General features: G+C 39.9%; 2 protein-coding genes across 3 annotated transcripts in view; one reads left to right on the top strand and one right to left on the bottom strand.

Annotated features, from left to right (window-relative positions):
• micu1 (mitochondrial calcium uptake 1) overlaps positions 1–13,582 on the bottom strand; it is a 35,302-nt gene extending 21,720 nt beyond the window's left edge. Inside the window, exons 1-4 of the mRNA XM_085368793.1 lie at positions 13,450–13,582; positions 6,859–7,023; positions 5,599–5,794; positions 3,678–3,840 (exon numbers count right to left, since the gene is read on the bottom strand). Of these exons, the coding sequence (XP_085224919.1) occupies positions 3,678–3,840; positions 5,599–5,794; positions 6,859–7,023; positions 13,450–13,451 (526 nt within the window). The 5' untranslated portion in view covers positions 13,452–13,582. The remainder of the gene's footprint in view (positions 1–3,677; positions 3,841–5,598; positions 5,795–6,858; positions 7,024–13,449) is intronic.
• A 4,657-nt stretch (positions 13,583–18,239) lies between these two features.
• The window catches only part of mcu (mitochondrial calcium uniporter), a 60,336-nt gene continuing 56,148 nt past the window's right edge, over positions 18,240–22,427 (top strand). For both annotated transcript variants that reach the window (XM_085368790.1, XM_085368789.1), the window contains exon 1: positions 18,240–18,392. In XM_085368790.1, the coding sequence (XP_085224916.1) occupies positions 18,276–18,392 (117 nt within the window). In that variant the 5' untranslated portion in view covers positions 18,240–18,275. The remainder of the gene's footprint in view (positions 18,393–22,427) is intronic.

Below are 22,427 nucleotides of genomic sequence, written 5' to 3'. Positions count from 1 at the left end.
CCATGCTGCTGTTGGTTGCTTGTCTAATGGGGTCAGTTCTGGAAAAGCGGTGAGCAAAAGTAAAACACTTGAATTCCTCAATTTAAAACAAGCAAACTGTTTTGTCATAAGATGACAGACTAACTAAAGCAAATTGCTGCGAAAATCTCAGCCTCACCTTTAACCCCTAAAGTTCTTGACCTTCCAGAAAGTACGAACCCTGGAAGTTAAGAAATAGTAACAAGTTTTTAAGTTGTACTAGACTTAGGTCCAAAAGGGTCCCAGAAAAATTTCTGCAGGGGGGGAAACTTATGAACAAAATCCTTTCTTTTGGCTTTGTTATCTGCTTGTCCATCAGAGCACAGTTTATCATTATTTTAATGCCAGTTTAGCAAAAGACAGTAACCTTAAATAAATGAATAGCTTTAAAATTGACACATGAGCGAAAGGTGAATCTAAGAATAAAAGGTTTGGGGACCAAGCTAAGCCAAGTCTTAAACATTATTAACAGATGGAATAGCTGAGAATCAACACAAATGTGAGACATCCAGACTAATCCTTATTGAGTGTTAAGCACGCTTGAGTCCTTTACTGTGAATGAAACGTTCTTTAACAATAAACCAAGAATACGACTGTGAATCTAACTGAATTTTGGAGTTGAATAGTAATGACAGATAGAGACGAGGGAGGTGATAAAACAAATCTATGCCAAGTTAAGCTTCCTAACTTCACAACTCTCCCATGGCTGTAGATCAAATATCTCTCACTGGCTCCATATTCGACGCCTGAGATCTGCTCTTGTTTGAACTTGTTAATTGATACACCAACTGCTGTGTCGTGACTTCTAAACACAGCATGACGGGACTACCCACCCCTCCCTTCTCGTACTAGTATCCTTATAGCACGAACTTTCACAAGTCCAGAGCCATGTGTGTTGAGTGTCCCTGAACGGAGCACAGGGGAGGGGGGATGTGTTGGGTAAGGCGCTGCCATTTAAGTGACATGATCTCAGCATTTCTTAATGGAAACATCTTACCCTGTTTATTAATGACCATAAACAACCTGCATAGAAGTTGTGTAACTATATATCTCAGATCTCCAGGTTGTATTTGGGGCTACACTTCTACTGCAGGAGAGGAATCAGACTTGACATTTACTTATATCCACTGTGACAGACCAAAGAAGCTAAAGAGGGAGTACAATCATATGAAAGAGGAGGGTATGTCAGTGGGTGAAAGTATTGCCCTTTTCACACATGGGACACGTAACATTTCCAGCTCCATCAATCTGTTAAAGCAAGCAAATTTTGCCATTTACATCACTGTCATGCTAATGTTTCTCCTGAAATACCCAAAACGCTGATGGGACAAGCCATCACGAACATGATATGATCTACACAGGCCAGATTTGGCAGAACATCAAGTGAAATATAATACATGTGGTTAGAGTTTTGCCCACCAGGCATATATATTTTAGTAGCTACTTTGATCATTAGAGATGCATGTATGTATGTATGCAGATATCAAGGGAATGCATCCATAAACATATGAGCAAAAAAATGGGAAAATTATTAACCTCTAGCTTACAACCAACAACTCATCTGTCTGGAGTGAACTATACCATGTCATGTGCTCTTAGCTCCTAAATGATCCTTTCTCTGTGCTCTTGATAACTTCCTGTTATTACTGAAGCTACAGATGTTGCCATGTGAGTAAATATGTGGAATTAACTTGTTTTGGAAAAGCTTTTATCTTACTAGTATCTGATACTAGCAAGTATCTGCTCTGAGGCATTGACATTTCCATTTTGGCTTTAGCCACATTGGTGTTTTTGAGCCAAAGTTAACACACTACCCTGTCATCTAAATGTGGTTAATTCATCAGCTAATGATAGCAAGCTTTGCTAGCATTAGCATTTGGCTTTAGTCGTAATCCTTTAACCAAAACTATTTTAAGTTTTAGTCATAATTTAGGAATCTAAATTCTTATAATTTTAATCAATTTTTTAGTTAACTAAACATCTAAAGTTGATACACTTGACTATAATATGCATTGATGCATTGAGAGCATCCTCACTGGATGCATCACCACCTGGAACGGCAGCAGCACCGCTTACAACCGCAAAGCTCTCCAGAGAGTAGTGCGGTGTTCTGAACGGATAATTGGAGGTGAGCTTCCCTCCCTCCAAGACATCTACAGGAAGCGGTGCCTGAGGAAAGCGGGGAGGATCATCAAGGACTCCAGTCACCCCAGCCATAAACTGTTCAGACTACTTCCCTCAGGAAGGAGGTTCTGCAGCATCCGGTCCCGTACCAGAAGACTGAGAGACAGCTTTTTCCACCAGGCCATCAGACTGCTGAACACTTCATAGACACCTCAGCTTCACTACTGGAACTTCAACATTATGCACTCCATACTGTACATTAATGCCACTGTTTTGCACATGTCCAACTACCAACCTCTGTATATTTTATATATTTTATTTTATTGTTTACTCTATTTAATTTGTAAAATATGTATACATACCCACACCCACACACACACACGTAGAGAAACATATTTAGTATACACATCCAGTAATGCATATACTCTTATATATTGTACATATATTTATTACTTTCAGATGTAGCCATTCTTATATTTTGCTTGTTTTACGTTATTGTATTTTTGCACAACTCTGTTACTTGTGAAGCTCGCACACAAGAATTCCACTCGCATGTACTGTACCAGAGTACCTGCACATGTGATGTGACAATAAAGGTGATTTGATTTGATTTGACACGTCTTACTCATCTTACTCTCAAGCATTGAGATGTTGTCGTATTTTCATGGGAGCTAGCTGTGCTATCATTCAAAGCTTTCAACAGTCCTAAAAGGTTGTTACAAAGAGATAAATCAGTTGGAGAGACCAAACCCTTGTTGCACAACAATGTAAATTATTTCTGCTGTATAGTATACAGTTCAACATGGGAGTCTAAACGGGACTCCCATTTAGAACCAGCTTCAAGTGGCCACTTGAGAAACTGCAGTTTTTAGCACTTTTGCGCTGACTTCATTTTTTTAAAACTGGAGGCTGCCTTTGGTTACAAGAAACCAATTTCAGCTTTCATTTATGTTTTTCAAAACAATGGACTGAAATCATTACTGGATCAATTTGATCTATTCCAGCCTCTGACTTGTTATAAAGAAGATAAGTAAATATTTATTTTAGAGTCATTTCAATCTGTAATAGATGTGAAATTGTAAAGTGAATGCAGGAATACTAAACATAATTTTGTAGAGGTCTGGCAACGAAAGGCCGGTAAACAGTGTCTTTACTCCCCTGATGTTTTAAACCAATGTCAGTGCTGGAATGTGTTTAGAAAAACTCCCATAAAAAAGCAGCTTGGAAACTTCGGTGAAATTAGTTAGAGCATCTCACACTGAGATGTTACTGCCATTTAAGGCATTCTCCAAAACAATCCTGCATTCTATTCAGCTGAACTAAATAAAATGAACTCCACAGTCTTCATCTTGTTTATACCATACCTATATCTGGTAATGTGAAGGCATGCATGCTGAAAGTGTTAGATAAATGTGTTACAGAAAACATGCTCACTCTCACATTAAGTCAGTGTGCAGATGCCATTAATGGAAAGAAGAGCATGCACAGAAAGAGCTAAAAGAATATAAGCAAAAGTGGTGAAATTAAGAACTTACTCTCAGGCTGCTTCTCATTAGGTGTGATGGAGCGTATGAAGTCCTGAGGCGTCATGTAAACCTCAGCATCTCCATGCTCATTGATGACCTTCAGAGTGGCAAAGTAGCGGAAAATCTTGTCTGGAGTTGAGTAGGCTCGTATCCTGTTCTCATACTCCATCACCTGCCAACCAGCCAAAAAGCAAAATTAATATCACAAGATTCCCACTTTAGGCAAAAGCTTTAATGTAATATACATAAAAATCAACAAGATCAAATCAAAGAACCAGCAATATTTCAACCATGTGTGTAGACAGAAAATAACGTGAGTTAAGTGAGAGTAGATTGAGTGAAGGGGAGCCCAGAGCAGCAGGAAACCAATTTGTCATCCTTGATCGGGAGGTATATTAACCTCCTGACTCAACTGCCACAAATTCAAATCAGGAACACAGAGTGTTTTCCTATTCGGGGTCAGTCTGCCTGCTAGGTTAATATGAAGGGAGAGTTACCAAAACTACATAAATCTGTAGACAACACAAATAACAGCTACAGACCATCAGCATGGCGCGACACATTAGCCCCTGTCAACTGTTATTTGCTGCAATGCCATCCACTTTTCAGGAGAAAGTTTCAAACAGATGTGGAGTAGCTGGGAAACATACAGGGCAGTGTGTGTTTAGAATCTGTGTTGGGCTGGAACCCAAACAGGTGGTTCTTTTGTGTGACATTGATTGATTGCATTCACTACAGAAACTTCTTTTGGCAAAAGAAAAAACATTTCAGAGCTTCAACTTTTTGTTATCAAACTCAGTTTTATGATAAATATCTGTGGGGAACAGTCACACAGTCACACTACATTCACTTCAATTTCATATTTATGATTACATGTGTCAGTGTCGGTACTCTCACTTTAGGAGACCTTAATAGTCTTTGGGGAAATCACCATGAGCATGTCTCCAGCAGAGGCAACCAACTGTGTATGGATGAAGGTCTATTAGACAGTTGTGTGGAAATGGCAGAGAACTGAGTGACTGACAGAAAGACTGGGTTGCACTCTTCTTTCTCTCTAGCTTTCATCTGATTGTGTTTACAGATTATGGATCTCAGCATTTTCAACACTGATGAAGACATGAGCTGTCTTTCAATTTAAATAAAAAATTCAAAAACCCAAACAAAACCAGGAAGGTAAAATTCAAGTCACACGAGGAACTTATTATTTTGTGTTTCGCATTTTCACTCAGTGTTGTGAAACATCTAAGACAGCGGTAGCACTCAGTTTAAAAAAGTGACACCACTGAATTTCAAACACAAACATTGGAGTAAAAATGTCTTCCTGTTGCATGATTTTGCATTATTATTATTTTTATTATTATTATTAAGCATCTCCTGATCTGATCACCTAATGAATAAAACACAAAGAAAGCCAAAATCTGTGGATATACTCAACATACACTTAAAATTCCAACACTGGACCACTTCAAAGACAGTCAGCCCTTAGACATCTATTTGCTTTTTACAGACTGTGGCTGCTCCTCAGAGTGACTGCGCAATTTTTACATCATTCAAAAAAAAAAAAAAAGGCTTGAATTGTTTAAAAGTTCTTCCTCCTTTTTTTTGTTTTTATCCTCACATCCTCCAACAAGCAGTGCAACAAACACTGCTTATTTGGCATCAAATCAAAGATCCTTTGTTCTTTATCTCCATATCCTTTGTCATCTTCTGCCTAATTAACAGCAATAAAAATCATAGGAGTGGGACATTCCTGTTCTTTATGCATGCTGATTACCCCATTACATTTCTTAGTCTCAGCAAATATTCTGTCAAAATATACTAGCTCTGGCATACTGGAAATTGCTTGCTGGGGGTTTCAAAACACCATTGTGGAGATGAATTAAATAGGAAGACTGACTGCATGGCTGAATGGTTATTGTTTATTGATCACCTTGCGGTCACGGAATCCAGAGCGTTGCTTCTTTTTTTTCCCCTCTCCACCTTCGTCTTTTTCATCCTCATCTCCACTGCTGGCCTCCACCGATTTCTCTGACTCCGTTTCGGAGTCTGGGTGTCTCCCAAAATCCGGTTCCTCTCCACTTACTTGCTCAGAGTGTCGAACAGAAGACCCAGCATCTGCATATGCTCTGGTTTTGTAAATAAATTTAACAAAAAGAGAGATCAGATTACAAAACAGATCAATACCTGGGGGACAGATCGATGTTATCTGAATAGATGAATAGATAGTTCAGCAATATGTCTTTGTGCTTTGCTCTAGTACCAAGTAGATCTCGGGAGGTATGTAGCAGACTGTGTTTTGCAGCTAGGTGTGTACTGTCGCTATGATGCTAAACAGATTGAAAAACAGAGAGGCAAAAGGGCCAGGAGATTATGTGCTCTGCTGTGTTTTGCTCATCAGTGCAGTGCGGGGAGGTTTTACTATGGCAGACTCCCACGTTACCATTTTTCTGACTAAACTGAAATTGGAATAATAATAATAATAAATAGCTGGGACTGTCTGGAGCAGGCTGAATAATTCAGTTTAATGACACGCGTTGAAAATGAAGCCCAGGGTGAAGGCCTGGAACAGTCTCGTTCCATCAGTCTCAAATGCCCTGAGTCGCCATCCATCACTCTGCCTCCTGCAGCACAGTCAGTGTGTCCCCATAGAGCTCTAACCTCAACACCTTCTCCAGCACATTGTCTTAACTAAACAACAGGCTTTAAGGCAATGGATAGCCATAAAAACACAACAAGCAGGAGAATGAAATGTAACATGTGCTCTAAAGTCTAGCTGCTTTTGAGTACTGAGCCAAAAGCAATTCCTAATTTGCTCAATGAACCTCAAGTCCTGTTCACTGAATGCTGTCCCATAGAACAGTGCTGAAGTTTAAACACATGATGGAAAACCCACTTCAAAAAATGGCGTGTCATTCAAGTGACAAAAAATCAATAAAAATGAAACTCAACAAATATGTTTAAATTGAATTCCCAGACATGCCACATTGTATTAAGCAACACTAGACAGGCCTTCAGCCGAGAAGCAATCTGCACCTTGAGCAGGCTGCTTGTAAATCACTGAGTTGTTTACACATCAGCTTGCTTCAAATTGCTTCTTAAGGAACAAATGCAGTATTTTTTTAAGACCACTATTATTTTAAGAGCAATAAAATGAGGCACAAGGGTGTAAAAAAACAAAACAAAAAACTACCTCTTCCACAGCAGTCCAGCACTAGCAGACACACCGGTTACCCCAGCTAGGGCTGCCAGCATCAGCCTTCTCCGGCCAGACTCTCGCACTGCCCCGCTGTGATAACGCCGGGACAGCTGCGCGAGCCCCACTGAAACTGCGGACAATGCCCGCAAGTGGAACATCCTGCAGAGGGACGAGAGTAAAGGTGAGACAAAGACAGATGACACTCTTGCAGTATCGGCATGTACAATGACAGAAAAAAGCAACACACACCTATTAAATTGTGTTTCTGTTTTGTATTCTACTACTGTATGCCAAAACTGAATAAATAAAAACTATGAAATAATTTCATGTTAAGTATCTGAATACAAAGGATATGAAAATTCTGAGCTGAGTACATAGTTTCATAACTTTTATCTGTCTTAGAAATCACCAGTTAAAGCTACCTCAGATTAGAGCCCACATCAGTGCTTTGCAGAGTTTAAGTCACAGACAGATCTCAACCGTGGTAAAGAAAGTTTAGAAGCCTCGTAAGGAAATCAAAGAAGACCAAATTCATCTTGTCTTGTTAACGTCCGAAGAGGAGCAATGAAAGCATCCTGACTGGAAACATCACAATCTGGTATGAGATGTGCACAGCAGAGACTGGATGGGTGCTGTGGGCGAATTAAACCCCCCTCAAGAGTATCCCAACCACCCATCTACACATCATAAGTGGTATTAGGGAGTTGAGCCCAATATCCACCTTGCTATCCCCTGGCAAGCAAAACGGGAGTATCTGCTGCTGTAATATCAGCAGTTTCTTTCCTCATGCTGTGAACTTACTGCATACTTTAGTGCAGTTTTTTTATTCAATTTATTCAGTCATTCTTTTACATTTTTGTTCGCACCATAGCAGATTACATGTAGACTATATGTGCCATCATTTGATCATCTTGCACAATTATAATAAATGTTGAAACAACTTTCTGAAAAGTCTGTGTGAATCAGCCCTTCATAGTCAATCTGCTGCAAAGATTATTAACCAAACAAACCTGGTCAAAGACCACACAGGTGAAGGTCTGCCCTCTGTGCTTCCTGCTCAGCACCTATTAACACCCATCCCTGTATATTTAGTGACTAATTTAAGCATTTTTTTTTGTTTTAAAGTTATTACTTTGTAAACTCTTTGATTAAACGTATTGGACAATTGAATCATTATATATGTGTGCACACCTATATTTCATTAACTCCCTTAGTTAGGATAATAAAAACAGAAACCTGTACTTTGGCCTTAAGATTTGTAGCCACAGTTGTAGTATTTTTATTTGCTTTGATTTTGATTCCAACAAACAGCATGTCAGGCAGTCGGATTTCCACTGTGAAGTAAGGATGCCTGATTATAGCAGAAATCAAAACTAGGATTATTTAGCTGAGATTTAACACATTTACTTAAAAAAAACATACATAAAAAAAAAATGATTAGTGGATTAGAATGGCAGTGTGCTATCCCTTTAAACTGGCTGTAGGTGGGGATGTAAGAGTGATTGGTTGTTTGCTTTTTCTAGGCACTTTGTCCGCTGATATGGACTCCAATCCCAGCCAATCCTGATCAGATACGAATGTAAGATAACAAAGGAACAGACAGATAGATGGATGAACTACACATGTGGATTCATACCACAAGATCCTCTAAACACTGTAAAGCTAGCACATAGCTACCACAGTACTAAACACCTACCTTGTCCAATTATAAACCATGGAAGTCATAGGTAAGGATTTGCAGATTTTAACCCCCCCAAAAAAGTAATTAACAGTCACCTCAAGAGACAAAGCTTAGAACAATGGGAGTTCACCATTGGGATCTGCCTTCACATGGCACTGTAGACAAAATGGTTCCCTAAAAAGTCAATGTAGAAGGTCCTGGTTTTCCCACATACCTCAATTAATAAACAACGGAAAATCAGGGATAAAACTAATTGCCACCAGTGCACCTAAGCTCCAGAACTTCATTTTCAGCTATACTGTTGCTTAATTCTTCAGTGTCACGGAAAGATGATTAACAATTAGGAAAGGGGCTACTGGTGTGTATCTGTAGCTCCCATGTGTGCACTTTTCAAACTACATGATGGAGGAGTTAACCCCACTGAGGCTCAAAGCTACCACCTGTCAATATCCTATTAACAATTCAGGCACCAACTGTCAAGCAGACTCAGCAGAAAGAACAGTGAAACATGGCATATGCTAATTGGAGTGTTCAGTAGCCCATGACAATAAGGACTAAAGGGAACAGTGAGCATGCATCCACACTATTATACTTTTTGGGACTGGGGGAAAGCCTAATGGTAAAGGAACGACACCAAAACTTTATAGAAACAGACCAAAACTCACATGATGCAACAAGAAAGCCCAAAAATGCAAGTCGTTGGTGTTGCAGAAATCTTTAGTATTAATAAACTTCTTTATATTTTAATGCCTTTCCAAAATTCACCAAGGTACATGTACAGTAAACAAAGATTTTCAAAATGCAAACTAACTAACATATTTATGACACTGGTATATCCCCACAGTTGTGTGAGAGCCAGTGAGTGTCTGCACATATGCCCACACATTCATCCCCTGAATGTCTTTCCAGCAGTTTGAAATTAGTTGGCTCCCAGAACAGCAGCTGACCAAATGTTATTTGCAACTCTGTGTTATCTAACTCATAATTACTGAGTTCACTGATGAGTGCTTTCATTTTCACTAGAATGCACTCATTTTGTCTGAGTTTTTGAATCCAGCACATTTTCATCGCAGCACTTTGCTTTCACACCTCCCCAAAAACTTCGATGCCTAGTTCAACTGGAGCTAAGACGATAGAAAGCGGTTTAAAAACTTGAATGAAGGTCTCCAAAGGTGAACTGTTAAATGCAAAGTTTGCTGAGGCGTGAGTGCTGCTGGTTTGGAAATCCAAACCAGACAGCCACCTATTCCCCGCAACCTCCACTACATTTTGATATTACGATATTTACGATATTTACGATATTTAAATTAAAATAAAGCCATTGTTCAAAATAAAGTTTTTAAAATATAATGCACCAGTTTTTGCATAGAAATGATATGATATCAATATTAACCAACCGTTTGCCATTTTATGCAAATATAATTACCTACATTTTCACAAAGAAGTTAGATAACAGGTCCTAAGTACAGTCAGTTAGATTTCTTTGGCATTAACTAATACTCTGTAGCTAGCACAGCAGCTCAATGGCTACATCGTTTTGCTAGAATAACAGATTTAGGTTTGGAAACCTTTTACAGCACTTAAAGTAACAAAACTACATGTTATCAACTTCAGCAATGTTATCTATAATTCAGCTGTCTTCGGCAGCCTGTCTCTCCCAAACAACATCTCCAGCCCTACACAAAGCCAAGTGGAAAGCTAGTAATTTGTTTATTAGTCTAAAACCAAAGATGAACAGATGCTGAGTGATCTCAAACATATGTAAGTCTCATAGCAGGTTAGTGAGTCCTGGCTATAGCACTATTTGCTCTGCTGCTGAGTTACAGCTACACCACCAAACAAAGAGTATGGGCTTTTACTCTCACTGTTTTTGCCTTTTCACAGCAGAGGCAGCAACACAGTTATTGACACTCTGAAATGCTCCTCTGTACAGAGTAACAGAACAAAACAAAGACTAAGAAAAAGTGAGATGGCAGGGAAACCACCCCAGGGGTGGTGTTGCAGCAATGTGATGTCTGGACACTGCTCCTGACTGTAACAACTATGGCAGCTACGGTGATTACTGTACTGCAGCTGAAAGAATTTGTAATGATTTTAGCTCTCAGCAGTACCTTGGGTTTTATTTGATTTTGGGAAGTAAGGCAGTAAGGTGCATTACTTAACTTTACTACACTGCAAAATATGGAGCAATGACACTTTATGTACTACAAAACTGAAGAACTAATGTCATATTTTTTGTATATTTTTTCAAATTCTGACTTGACACAATCTCGTGAATCCTTTCCTCCAACCGCCAGACAAGAAGACAAGCACACACATGCGCCAGATTCAATTTAAAAAGAAAAAGAAAAAGGGATGAACATAAAATATGGATTTAAATTTCTTGATCTTTTTGATTCCTAGCTACTAGTTGAGGGTCACTCATTTAAACTAGTTAATAATGTTTGCTTAAATCTTTGAAATACATCTACCAAGTGAAATTAAACATTTTCAAAGGGGAAGTTATACACGCTCTGTGTAATCTCCAAATGGGAAGCCTAAAGCTTGTTCAGATAATAACTTTGTGAAAGGACACTGGAAACTAACTTGCATAAAAGCCAGTGAGCCACACTACAACAAAAACCTGCCCATTCGTTATGTCTAACTATGTAAAGAAATGAAGCAGTCAGTCCAAAATTTGCTTCTCATTCATATCTATGTGGCATATATACATTTATTCGGTTTCTACTCTGCTCTATTTTACCGTGTGCACGTTCTGTATAATGAAAAACATACATCTTTCATCTGAACAAAACAGCAAAGCTGTAAAAGAGAGAATATCATAAGGAAAACAGCATTTCATCATCCTTTCAGTCTGATCACAAACCAACAAAGAGTCCTTCAATGTACTCTTTTGAAAACCTTACATTAAAAAAGTTTTAAAAGCGTGCATATTTTGATTACAAACTAAAGGTAATTGTAAGCTATTAGAGTTCCTGATATATATTTTTAATTAGGTTATAATGGAGTAACATCTGATAAATTTTTTTCTTTCTTTGCACCTGTACTTAACCATGCAGGAATGCTTTGTCTTGGCACGTTTTTGGAGAAATTTGAGTGCGAGACTTCATTCCTTTGGCATGCTCAAACTTTGAGTGCTGTTTTTGATTGCAATGCTTGTCTCCTCATCAACTCCATCAACGCAAGCTAAATCTGGAACACAGCAGCCACAACAAAGGGGGTGGCTGTGTTAAAGTTAAATGCTCATTATTATCAAAGTACATGTAAAAATATCCTAAACCTTGCAGAGCATGACTTAGCTACTTATTAAACTCCATCCTGTTATTACAGCTTTATAAATCCAGTGCCGCCCTCACGATATCAGGCAACTTTTTTCATGTATTTATGAGTGTTTAAAAATGATTAATTTACATCATATTTCAAGAATTCAGTCTAATTTTTTGAATCCAGCACATTTTTAATTAGAGAGTTTTGCTTTTACACTTTCCCAGAAGCTCAATGCTAAGTTCAGCTGAAGCTACAATGATAGAAAACTATCATCGTAAGTCTAGTTACAAGGCACACTGGACCTGGACTTGAAGAAGGAGCAGGTAAATCAATGTCCTCAGCAATTATTCTTCACTACCTAAAAGCAAACCTTTTTTTAATATAAAATGTGTGTGTGTGTGTGTGTGTGTGTGTGTGTGTGTGTGTGTGTGTGTGTGTGTGTGTGTGTGTGTTTGGGGGGGGGGGGGGGGGGTGTAATCTAAATAGCCTATGGCATTAAAAATTACATTTTATGATCTCAGGTGAGACCACAGATTCATTCCAGTTAAACAACAGCAAATATAGCAGTTCTTTTTGCTGCTTGGGGATCTTTTTTTCCCACCCTAGGGGTACACATACACAGAGAGATGGGGTTATTTTCAGAAGTATCAAGAGCATTCAGAATTTTAAAAAGAACAGTTTGGATATATGGACCAGTACCTCATTAAAAAGAAATAACTAAAGCTTTCAGAAACTGCATATCGTTGTCAAGTGTATCTGGGTCAGGACTTTCTCACCTTTGTTACAATACACTGGCTGCCTGGTAGCTGATTTTAAACTTACAGAAATTACTTCTAAAGCCTTACATGGCCTCTTACATACATGCATTATACATTTACTCATACTTGTGCTCCTCAATTCAATCCAAGCTTTTAAAAATCATATACATAACATAAAAGACAAACATGCAGACCTGAATTTTTAATGGGTGTTTTGCGACACCCAACCCAAAAAAGCTATGTATTGTTCCCAAATAAATTAGGAAATGTTTTCTTTGGGTAAGAGCTAGCATTGCACTATCCTTTGAAGCATAATCATTTTAGTCTCTGGGTGTTTCGTGTAAACATGCAATAATAATAATCTTAGACAAACAACTGAAAGATACACCTTCCTGTGTTTGTGTTCAATATGACATGGCCCACTGTTAACACAACACCAAAAACACACACAAAAACAGCTAGCTGTCAACAACTGGCTCAAAAACACTGGTTAAGGTGATGTTAGTGTTGCGTTTGGCATGTTGAAACGGAAACACGAACAGCTAGAGCTGTTCATTTGATAGTGATCCCAGTGTTTTGTTTTTAGCCGCAAGTTAACTTCGTTGACAACAGCATGAGGGCTACAAGGTTAGCAGCTACCCGTCTAACCAATAATAAACTAAATGCTTCTATCGTCAGTCACTTGTTAATGTCAATATTTAGCTGGTTAGTTCGGCAGTCAAGTAATTGTTTCGTGGGGTAACTCACACTGGCGAGCTAGCTAGTTAACGTTAGATTTAATGGCAAGTGCTAGCTCTACTAGCAGCTATTTCATCGTTTTGTTACACACTGCGTCATTACGGAGCTTTCTTATAGCTCATAGGAGGCACGGTTACTTACATAAGCAGCGATAAAAACACCACTCAGTCCAAAGTAATAACGTCTTCACCGATTCAGAGTACGTCTTTGCTCAGTGTGTCTGCAGTGATGGAGTACTGCGCTAATAGTTCCGTGTTTCAGAGAGGGTGGGACAACATCTCCGTACCAGCCCCATGCATTTCACACAGGCACCCTCCCATCATCCCTCCGTCCAGGTTTAGGCGGAATTACAGTGTAAGTAAAGGAAAATCAAAAGTCTTGTGGGGACTTTAAGTTGTCTAATCGAATAGGTACATTATGGTCAGCACAGCACAACTGTTTTACTTTTTTTTTTATAGGGCTTACAGAGAAGGGTCCAAAAAGAGAAAATATTCAGAGAGTGGCAGTTCTCTTTGTGAACAGACAGACTGCTTCAAGGGAAGGCAATGCACTCAACTCACTCAAATAACCACGCTTTACAAGGAAGGCATGCAGAAGAGCATCTGTGAACACACAACACACTGCTACAGCTGCATAGGACCTCACCAAGTGGGACTCTTATTAGCTCAGAACAGGAAAGAGGCTGCAATTGACACAAACTCACCAAAACTGGACAATAGAAGACTGGGGAAACATCGCCTGGTCGGACAAGTCTCGGTGTCTGTTCTAACAGTTGGCTGGTAGGTTCAGAATTTAGTGTAAAGACCATGAAGGCGTGGATCCATCCTGCCTCACAGCAGTAGTTTAGGCTGCTGCTGCTGGTGGTGTAATGTTGTGAGGGATTGTTTTTTTAACCAACTGAGCCTCATTTAAACACCACAGCATAGCATACCATCCTTTTATGACCACAATGTACCAATCTTCTGATGAGTACATTTAGCAAGATAACGCACCATGTTGTACAGCTGAAATAATCTCGAACTGGTTTCTTGAGCATGACAATGAGTGCACTTTACTCCACAGTAATAAGATCTTAATGCAATAGAGCATCTCTGGAATGCAGAAGAACAGGAGGGTCGCTTCATGGGTTTGCAGCCCAAAAATCTGAATCAACTGTGTGATGCTGTCATTCCAATATGCCCCAAAACTTCTGAGGTACTGTTTCCAGTACCTTATTGAATCAATACCATGAAGAATTCTGAGGGGAAAAGGGCTCCTACCCAGTACAAGTAAGGTGTACCTACTAATGTTAGGCCTAAATACAGATTCAACAATTCTATTTCAGGTTTAAAATTTTAGAATAAAATAAATTTCATTTGGTATTATGTAACAATATTAAACTGAACTGAAAGAGAGTGTCTGATTTCAGTCATATGTCTTTATAGAGTTCCAGATTAAATAACGAGCCTCTCCACAGTGTGCCAGTTATAATTGTTGCCTTGAAGAGCCAACATATCTGGTGGTTTGCATGCAAAATGTGAAAGGAAAAACTGGAGAGCGGCTGAGCTTGCCTTGGGACGTTTCATGACTGCAGGCTTTTGTCACATCCACTAACAATGTCACCCAAATTTCACAATGATGCACAACCTAGGCCTTTAGAAATGCCAGAAATGTCAGAAGAGTTCTAATAATATTAATTATTCTCATTAGTCAGACTTAGATTGATAACATTTATCCCTTAGCTACTAAGTGAAATGAATGAACACGCAAGATATATCTGAAATTGAACACACAAGCCTTAAAGACGTTATATGTCCACCTAACAGCCTCAGGTCATACAATCTTTGCATTACATGCAGTAGGATGCAATACTTATGCAACCAGGTGTCATGGCTTAAACTATAAATTTATAATAACTCAGTGAAATGCTTCATTGAGTCAGCTCTCTATGATTGTTTGTGTCTCTGTCTGTGTGTGTTGTCTCAAACAGGTGATACAAACTTGAAGTGATTATCAACAGTATAATAATATCACATGCTCACACACCGCAACTAATATTGCTGCCTTCCTCCTTTGCAAATTGTCACCCATTCCCCTTCCTTTTATCTTTTCATAAAATCTTTGTTAGAACAAATTGTATCTGTGCTGTCTTTTAGTCTACAGTTGTTTGTTTTTTCTTAAATAAGGGACACTGTTTAAATATGCCTGCAGCTCCTCAGCATAGAGTTCATTAGGACTCACAATGTATCACCAGAATGCCACAATAGAAACCTGTCAAATACTGAAATTTCAAATTGGATGTTATTAGTTTTACTACAATAACCTCAGCGTCACCTAGAACTCCACAGCAGTGCTCTTATTCATATTGACTCCTTTATTGACCCATAAACATGTATAACATGAAAGTTGGTTTATAACATTTTGTACAAAATTAATGGGCTACAGTTCAGAGAATGGAAATGGAGTTTCTATGAAACTTGTGAGACAAGAAAAAAAAAGAATGCATGCAGTGCAAATGTCAGCCTACATATAAATAAATATGAACATCCAGGCCAAAAATGTTTCTGTAGGCATGGAAGCATATTCAGAAACATGTCTTCCTTCCACTACTGATCAAAGCCATCCTGCAAATGTGGCAGTGCAAAGGTGGAGCAGGAGATAAGACCAAACCTCAACTGTTTTTAGAAGGATGTTTAGACACTGTTGTTAACTCTTTTAATTTTGGTTGGTTTAAGAGGGTGTCACACTGTTGAGAACCACACTGAGGAACACCTTTGTAAATCCATGAAGGTGTGTTGTTCGTCTGCAACAACAACAACACCTTCTTTTTTATTCTTTTTTTGACATGAGAACAAAAGCTGGCTCCACTAACATCAGTCTTATTTCTCTGACGTATTCCACGTCTGCACACCCATGCATGCTGTCTTTGAGCGTTACTTCTTTCATAAAACCACGGGCGGAGCTCTTTTGTATTTTCACGCTGGGCGACATTTCATTCAAGTACAGACATGTGTGAACACTCATATTTACGTGGCAACCAAACACACCTCATTTTGTACTCTCCTCAAATCACTCATCATGACCTTGAGAAATGGTGGCAGAGGGTGTTTCAAATCTGTACCGTCTCTATTAAAATTAAATTAAAAATTCAATCATATGAGGATAACTGGGGGGAAAAAAAGATTACTGTCAGCAGTGGTTTTATTTGAGTCGCACAAATTTAGTGCTGTAGAGACTTGTCATGTCCAATTTATATCAGTAATTTAATTTTTATTTTAATTTGTGTATTAACACGAGTGTCTTAGTGAAATTAACTGGGGTATCATTGAGATTTTCCATAAAGTGGTTTTTTTTTCCCACTTTGGTTTGGATATATCTAAATACTTAGTTACTTTCAAAAGGAATGGTGTCACCTGGTCTTATTTTCTTGCACCTGCAGTGTTAGTGTCTTTACGTTGGTGATAACTCACCCGAAGTATCATAACTGTAGATTTTGAGGAAGATAAGAAGTTGTGCTGTTACAATAATGTGGCATGTAGGGCATTTTAGGTTACACTGAGATCAAACACCACGGTCTGATATGTATAGCTTCTCTTTATTAGCTGATTTAATGCTGTGGACACAGTTTGGAGTACAAACAAATCATACACGTCTTAGCTCTAATGAAATCTAATACATGCAGGTAGCTTTTCTTTGCTGCAAGCTCTTTAGTTTACACTGCTGACGCATCATGTGCAAATGCACCACCGCCGTGACACAGTTAGAGCAGACGTCTAAAGGTTTATTTGAGCCAGTGCACGGTAGTGTTTGGCACCACACAAAAGATCCGCCCTGTGAATCGATGCAGGCTTGAGGCCTTGAGCAGATCCTTGTCCATGACTGGGAATTTGCATTTAAATTGCATCACCCACACAGCCTGATGCAGTGCACCTGAGGAAGTACAGAAGGAATTGGGATGAGTTCAGGAGCAATGACATACTGCTACTGTATTTGAAATAAATACATTATAAAAAACATAAGACAAGCAACAAAACAACGAATTTGACTCATTCCTTATCTTTCTGCTCCTTACTTTGGATCTAAAGTTGTGATAAGAAACCATGTGATCACATAAATCACTGCGGTGAATTACACAAAATGTGTTTGTTTTTGTCTTTTAAGAGTTGCCTATCTGGACTCACCCTTGACCAACACAGGTGTGGTAGGTGGTATTATATGATGTGCTTGGTCAAAGATTACAGACAAAAACAGGTTGCATTCCACGGTGGGGAGTCTCCTTGACATTCATTGACCAAACAGACCCATTAGCACTCCCATTAGCTGAATTTGCAGTGGATGGATGATTCTCCAGAAAACAGTGCACCTCATAAACTGCTTGCCCCATTGAACGGCCACAGAAGCTCTGAAATGTAATGAAAGCCTACCTGTTTAAAAGCCGATGAAGACCAGTTCACTTATATTTGATCCAGGAACACAAGTGTGACTGAAGGACAGGTTATATTTGATATTTGGCTATAGATGGATAGAGTGACGAGTGACAGAAAGACATTCAGACAGGTTGCACTGTGCACTGTGTTAAGTGTGAAGCTTTAAGAATGAAACCCTCTTTTTAAAAAACAACAAAAACATAGTACACATGTTTTCTTATTTGGTTAAACACATTAGACATAAAAACAATGATTTTCACCGAGATGTGTGTATATAGTTCCTTCACCCATGCCACTATCACCAGACTTCTTTTTTTTTTTGAATTGCAGTAGGGTATATTGTCACTGGAGACAGGTGTACTGCAGTCTTCGCATAACATACATTTTTTTGAACTAGTGCGCACAGAAGTGCATTATCTTAGCACACTGGTGCAACACTGGGCATGTGTATATCATAGTCCAGCCCCGCAAACCCGCCCACCCCTCCCTCTGTGCTTCTTCGGTGCCTCTCCGTCCGCCCGCCCGCAGCAGTCTCCTTCACGGCGAGCTTTCACTACAGAGATGGCTGTGAAAGTGTGTAGATCAGTACTCCTCTTGTCCCGGAGCAGCGGAGCGGTGGCCAGCAGCCGCCCCGCACTTGTTGTCTCTTCACAGCGGCATCATCAGCATATAAGACCGGTAAGTCCCAGGACGTCTGAGACAGCTCCGAGAGAGAGAAACAGAGAGAGAGAGAGAGAGGGGGGTAGGGACCGAGCTGGCGAGGCTGGACCGGAGAGAAGGCAAGCGGGGCTGGCTAAGGAAGTGAAGCTAACTAGCGTCAATATCTCCCCCACTTCATTTATTTCTTTGAGGTCGAGCTTCACGTAAAGGTGAGGCACACGACGAGTCATGATACGTATCCCAACCTGGTGTCGCGTGGATATTTTAATCCACGGTGGGACGTAGAGGTTTGACAGAGAGGCAATGCAGCTTTTTGGAGCACTTGAAACCCATCGACACCCCGCTGCTGCTGCCCCGCCGTTTACTGTAACTAGCCTTCAAACATTCGCCTCTCAAAAGCTTCATAACCCGTGATTTAAAAAAAAAAACAACAAACCCAAAACCCAGAAGAAATCCTTCAACTTTGCAGGCATATGTTAATCCCAGTATCATTCTGATCAGCGAATATGAATTAGAATAAGACCCAGTTTGAGCTTCTAGGTTGCAGTACCTGCTAGGGTTGGTTTGACTGTGGAAGGGTATGGATGCCTTATTTTTTGTGCTTTTGCAGTAAAGGTGTGATTGAGAGCCCGTGGCTGATGGTTAGCCCCATCTCTCTGCTATTACCTGGTGTGTGTTTGTGCAGCAGCAGAAACTCAGAACAATGAACATCTGTCCAGACCTGAGGAGGAAGTTGTGCTTGTGTGTGTGTGTGTGTGTGTGTGTGTGTGTGTGTGTGTGTGTGTGTGTGTGTGTGTGTGTCTGCAAGAGAGCTGAAGAGAGTTATCCATAGATGCACTCAGTGTTGACACATGAGGCTTCACAGAAACATGGAAGTCTGTACTTGGATGATGTCAGACTCTCCAGCCAGCCTGCTGTTTCTCCCCTCCCTGTGGGTGTTTCCCCATTCATCAGGGAAATCCTAGGTATTCCTGCAAGCTGATGCAGGTCTTTTCTTTACATGGTCACTGTAGTAATGGATGCACCCTCAACAATGCTCACAATAACAGGAAGGCAATTGCGTTTACAGAGCTGTCACTACCATGCAATAGTTGCACAGCGTTTTCCTGCCTCTGTCACCCCCGCCCCTCCCCCCTTGTCAGAAGGGGGGGTGTCACAGAGGCAGAGGAAACTGTGAGTCTTTCCAGCAGCAGCCTGAGGAGGGAGGAGAAGCCCAGGATGGGGTTCTGGGAATGTGGAAGTCTTTGCAGTAGTTAGAAGTACTGATGTAATGTTTTGAGAGTTTTGTTGTCTTTCTCTCTATCTCTGACACCATCTTCAGGCACACTTTCCACAGGCCTTATGAAATTAAATGAGGCTTTCCTTCTCAGCGAAGCAGGCCAGCCCTGAGGTTAAGGAGCTGTCAGAAGAGACACACACACTCCATATCTCCACACTAGACCCACTGTGAACTATCACCCACTGTGAACTATTACAGTGAAAAAATTTGAGTCTGAATTGATATTCTTGGCCTCTTCCATCTCTAAGAAAGCCTTAACTGTTTTAAGCACGTTACTACTCACTGTCTCTTGCCAGAGTTGGCCGCTAATAAGTTTTCATTTTATTTCAGGCTGCCCAGGTTTGTAGTGTTGTTTGTCTGTCATATTGTGTCTCCGTCCAGTGAAGCGTTGCTGCGGCGGCCCCTAACGCGGGCCTGTCACTTTGTGACAGCCAAGCCTCTGTATTCATTTGTGAGTCTTCCAGTGGAAACCCTGTTTCGGCACTAGTGTTGATTAAAGCTGCAGTGGGATGCATACAGTTTCCATGCAGGCTGTATGCACACGTGTTTCAAAGAAGACCTAAATATGGTTTCTAGAGCCTAACTTGAAATGTAGAGCTGTGTAATGGCTCTGATGATGGGGCTGCAAAGGAGACAGTGTACTCCATATGCTTGCATTTAACCTGCACTAGATTAATATTGAGCCAGCTGTCATATATGATGCTGCTTTGCTGATGTGTAGTAGGAGTGGCGAGTCACTGGGAATACTCCTTGTAAAAGGGTTATAAATCAGTCAGGAGTTTCTGTACTGCGAGATAGTCAATATGTTCATATCTTGCATCTAAAATATGTGATTTAATGGAAAATGTGGCAATAAAAGGCATTAAATATTGTTTTTTGTAGTCATTTACTTACATTAAAGCTCCTATGTTCATTAAAGCTGAACAGCTGGAGACTAGAGCAGCTGGGGCCGGGGGGCCGAGGCCCGCTCCTGGCTTTTAATCCAATCAGTAAAGGAGTAAACTAATTTATCCGTGCTGCCTTCACAGACTCAGCTCTGAACTTGTCCGGATTAGTGTGATAAGAGAGTGACTCTAAGCTTGTGGCTGTGCTAAGGGTGATAAGATAGCTGAATGACTGATAGACGTGTCCGCAATGGTAGTTCCATCAATGTTATTCTACCATTCACGGACAAACTGGTTTCAGACTCAGCGATCCAACATTTACAGACTGAGGGGGGAAACGGGTATATGGTATGAAGTGATGGGGGAAATGTCCATTCGGCTGCCATTTATCTGCTACTTAATGAGTCCAGTCTTCAGTTTGCTGTCAGATGATTGGCAGGTGTATGACCCCATGTTGTGTGAAAAATAACTGATGGCAATTCAGAGACCGTTTGTTTATGACATTTGGGTTTTACAACGATGACCTTCGTTTCTGTTCTCAGATGTTATCACATCATGGCCAGTAGCTCAGCAGGAGAGAAGTGATAATAATGTGTGGTCAACATAGCTGATATTGGATTACTATCTATACACAGGGGCGTTTTTAGTGGGATGAGTTTTTCTTGGGTGAGTGGGTGAGAAAGCTGATCTGAGTTTTCTCGCAGGGCTTTCATTGTCTTTGTAAGTGACGGTTATCGTGACGCTAAGTGATTTCACTTTTATAAAGTCCTGTTTTAGTTTTATCATAGATGACCCAAAACCCTAAAAACCTGAAGTGAAACCATGTCAGAAAGATACATGAAAGCAATTCATGCAACGCATCCCATATGAAGAATCTGAAAGAACCGTCAGCAGTGCTCTTATTGTTTGGCTATATTCAGACTGTTTTAAAAGTTTGCAGTGTGACTCGACTTTTAGTCTAAGCCATATCTGTTCCTATAATGAGCTTGAAAAACTGATTAGCCAAGATCACTAGCACCAGTGTTTATGAGTTTGAGATAGTGAGCTTCAGAGTAATGAACAGGAAATAACAACGAGGCAACCAATCTTGTTTTGCCAGACGGGCATGTTAGTTTACCCCGATTCACTGGGAACCTATCTTAGTCAAACGGGTGTCTTGAGACACTGTGACTGGATTCACTACCCACTAACGTATAGACATTGTTCCAAGCTGTGACCCGCATGCATTTGTTTTTTTGGTTTTGTTTGCATAAAATCTGTCCAAAAATCATCTGGTTATTAACAGAGCAACACTGTGTGAAAGGTCGAAACAGGTAAACCAGATAATAACATGCCGGTTGTGCCAGTTGTTATGTCGTGCCATCCACTCTTCCTGCCAATCCTGATTTAAACAAACAAATAAAGCGGGGAAGAAGTAAATGTTGTTAAAATACACAGCATGCCACATTGACAGAAAAGGATTTCCTCTAAATAGATTTTCCTCATTCCCAAAAAGATATTTACCAAGTTCGTAGTTACTTCCTGAAATCTCTTGATTGGTTTTTTGTTTTTTGTTTTTTTAGAGCAAAAGTGGCTTCTGGGTATATATCATGCGTCTTTATCAAAACAAATCCAGCAATCAGGCCAAGCCGAGCACCCGCAGCAGTTTAATTTGTTGGGCCAGCATAAAATCAAAATAGTTCATTTACTCAAGGTTGAGGTAAAAGTGCATGTAGCCTAATAAAAGATAAAGAGTTAATTTAGAGATGAGCTGAAAATAAAGAGGTGCACTTCCTCATTTAGTTGAAGTAAAACGTATCTAGGGTGTTAATTATTAAGCTGACGTGACAGTAAACTGGTACCACTGTGGGTTATATTCTGCCAGGGACATGAACTAGTCTGGCTGGGTCT

The sequence above is a fragment of the Diplotaxodon limnothrissa genome, linkage group LG13, assembly GCF_057381915.1.
Source record: "Diplotaxodon limnothrissa isolate DT_005_m linkage group LG13, D_limnothrissa_male_GT1.1, whole genome shotgun sequence".
Taxonomy (NCBI): Eukaryota; Metazoa; Chordata; class Actinopteri; order Cichliformes; family Cichlidae; genus Diplotaxodon; species Diplotaxodon limnothrissa.
The sequence above is the reverse complement of the archived record's forward strand: the minus strand, read 5'-3'. Positions and strand labels throughout refer to the sequence as shown.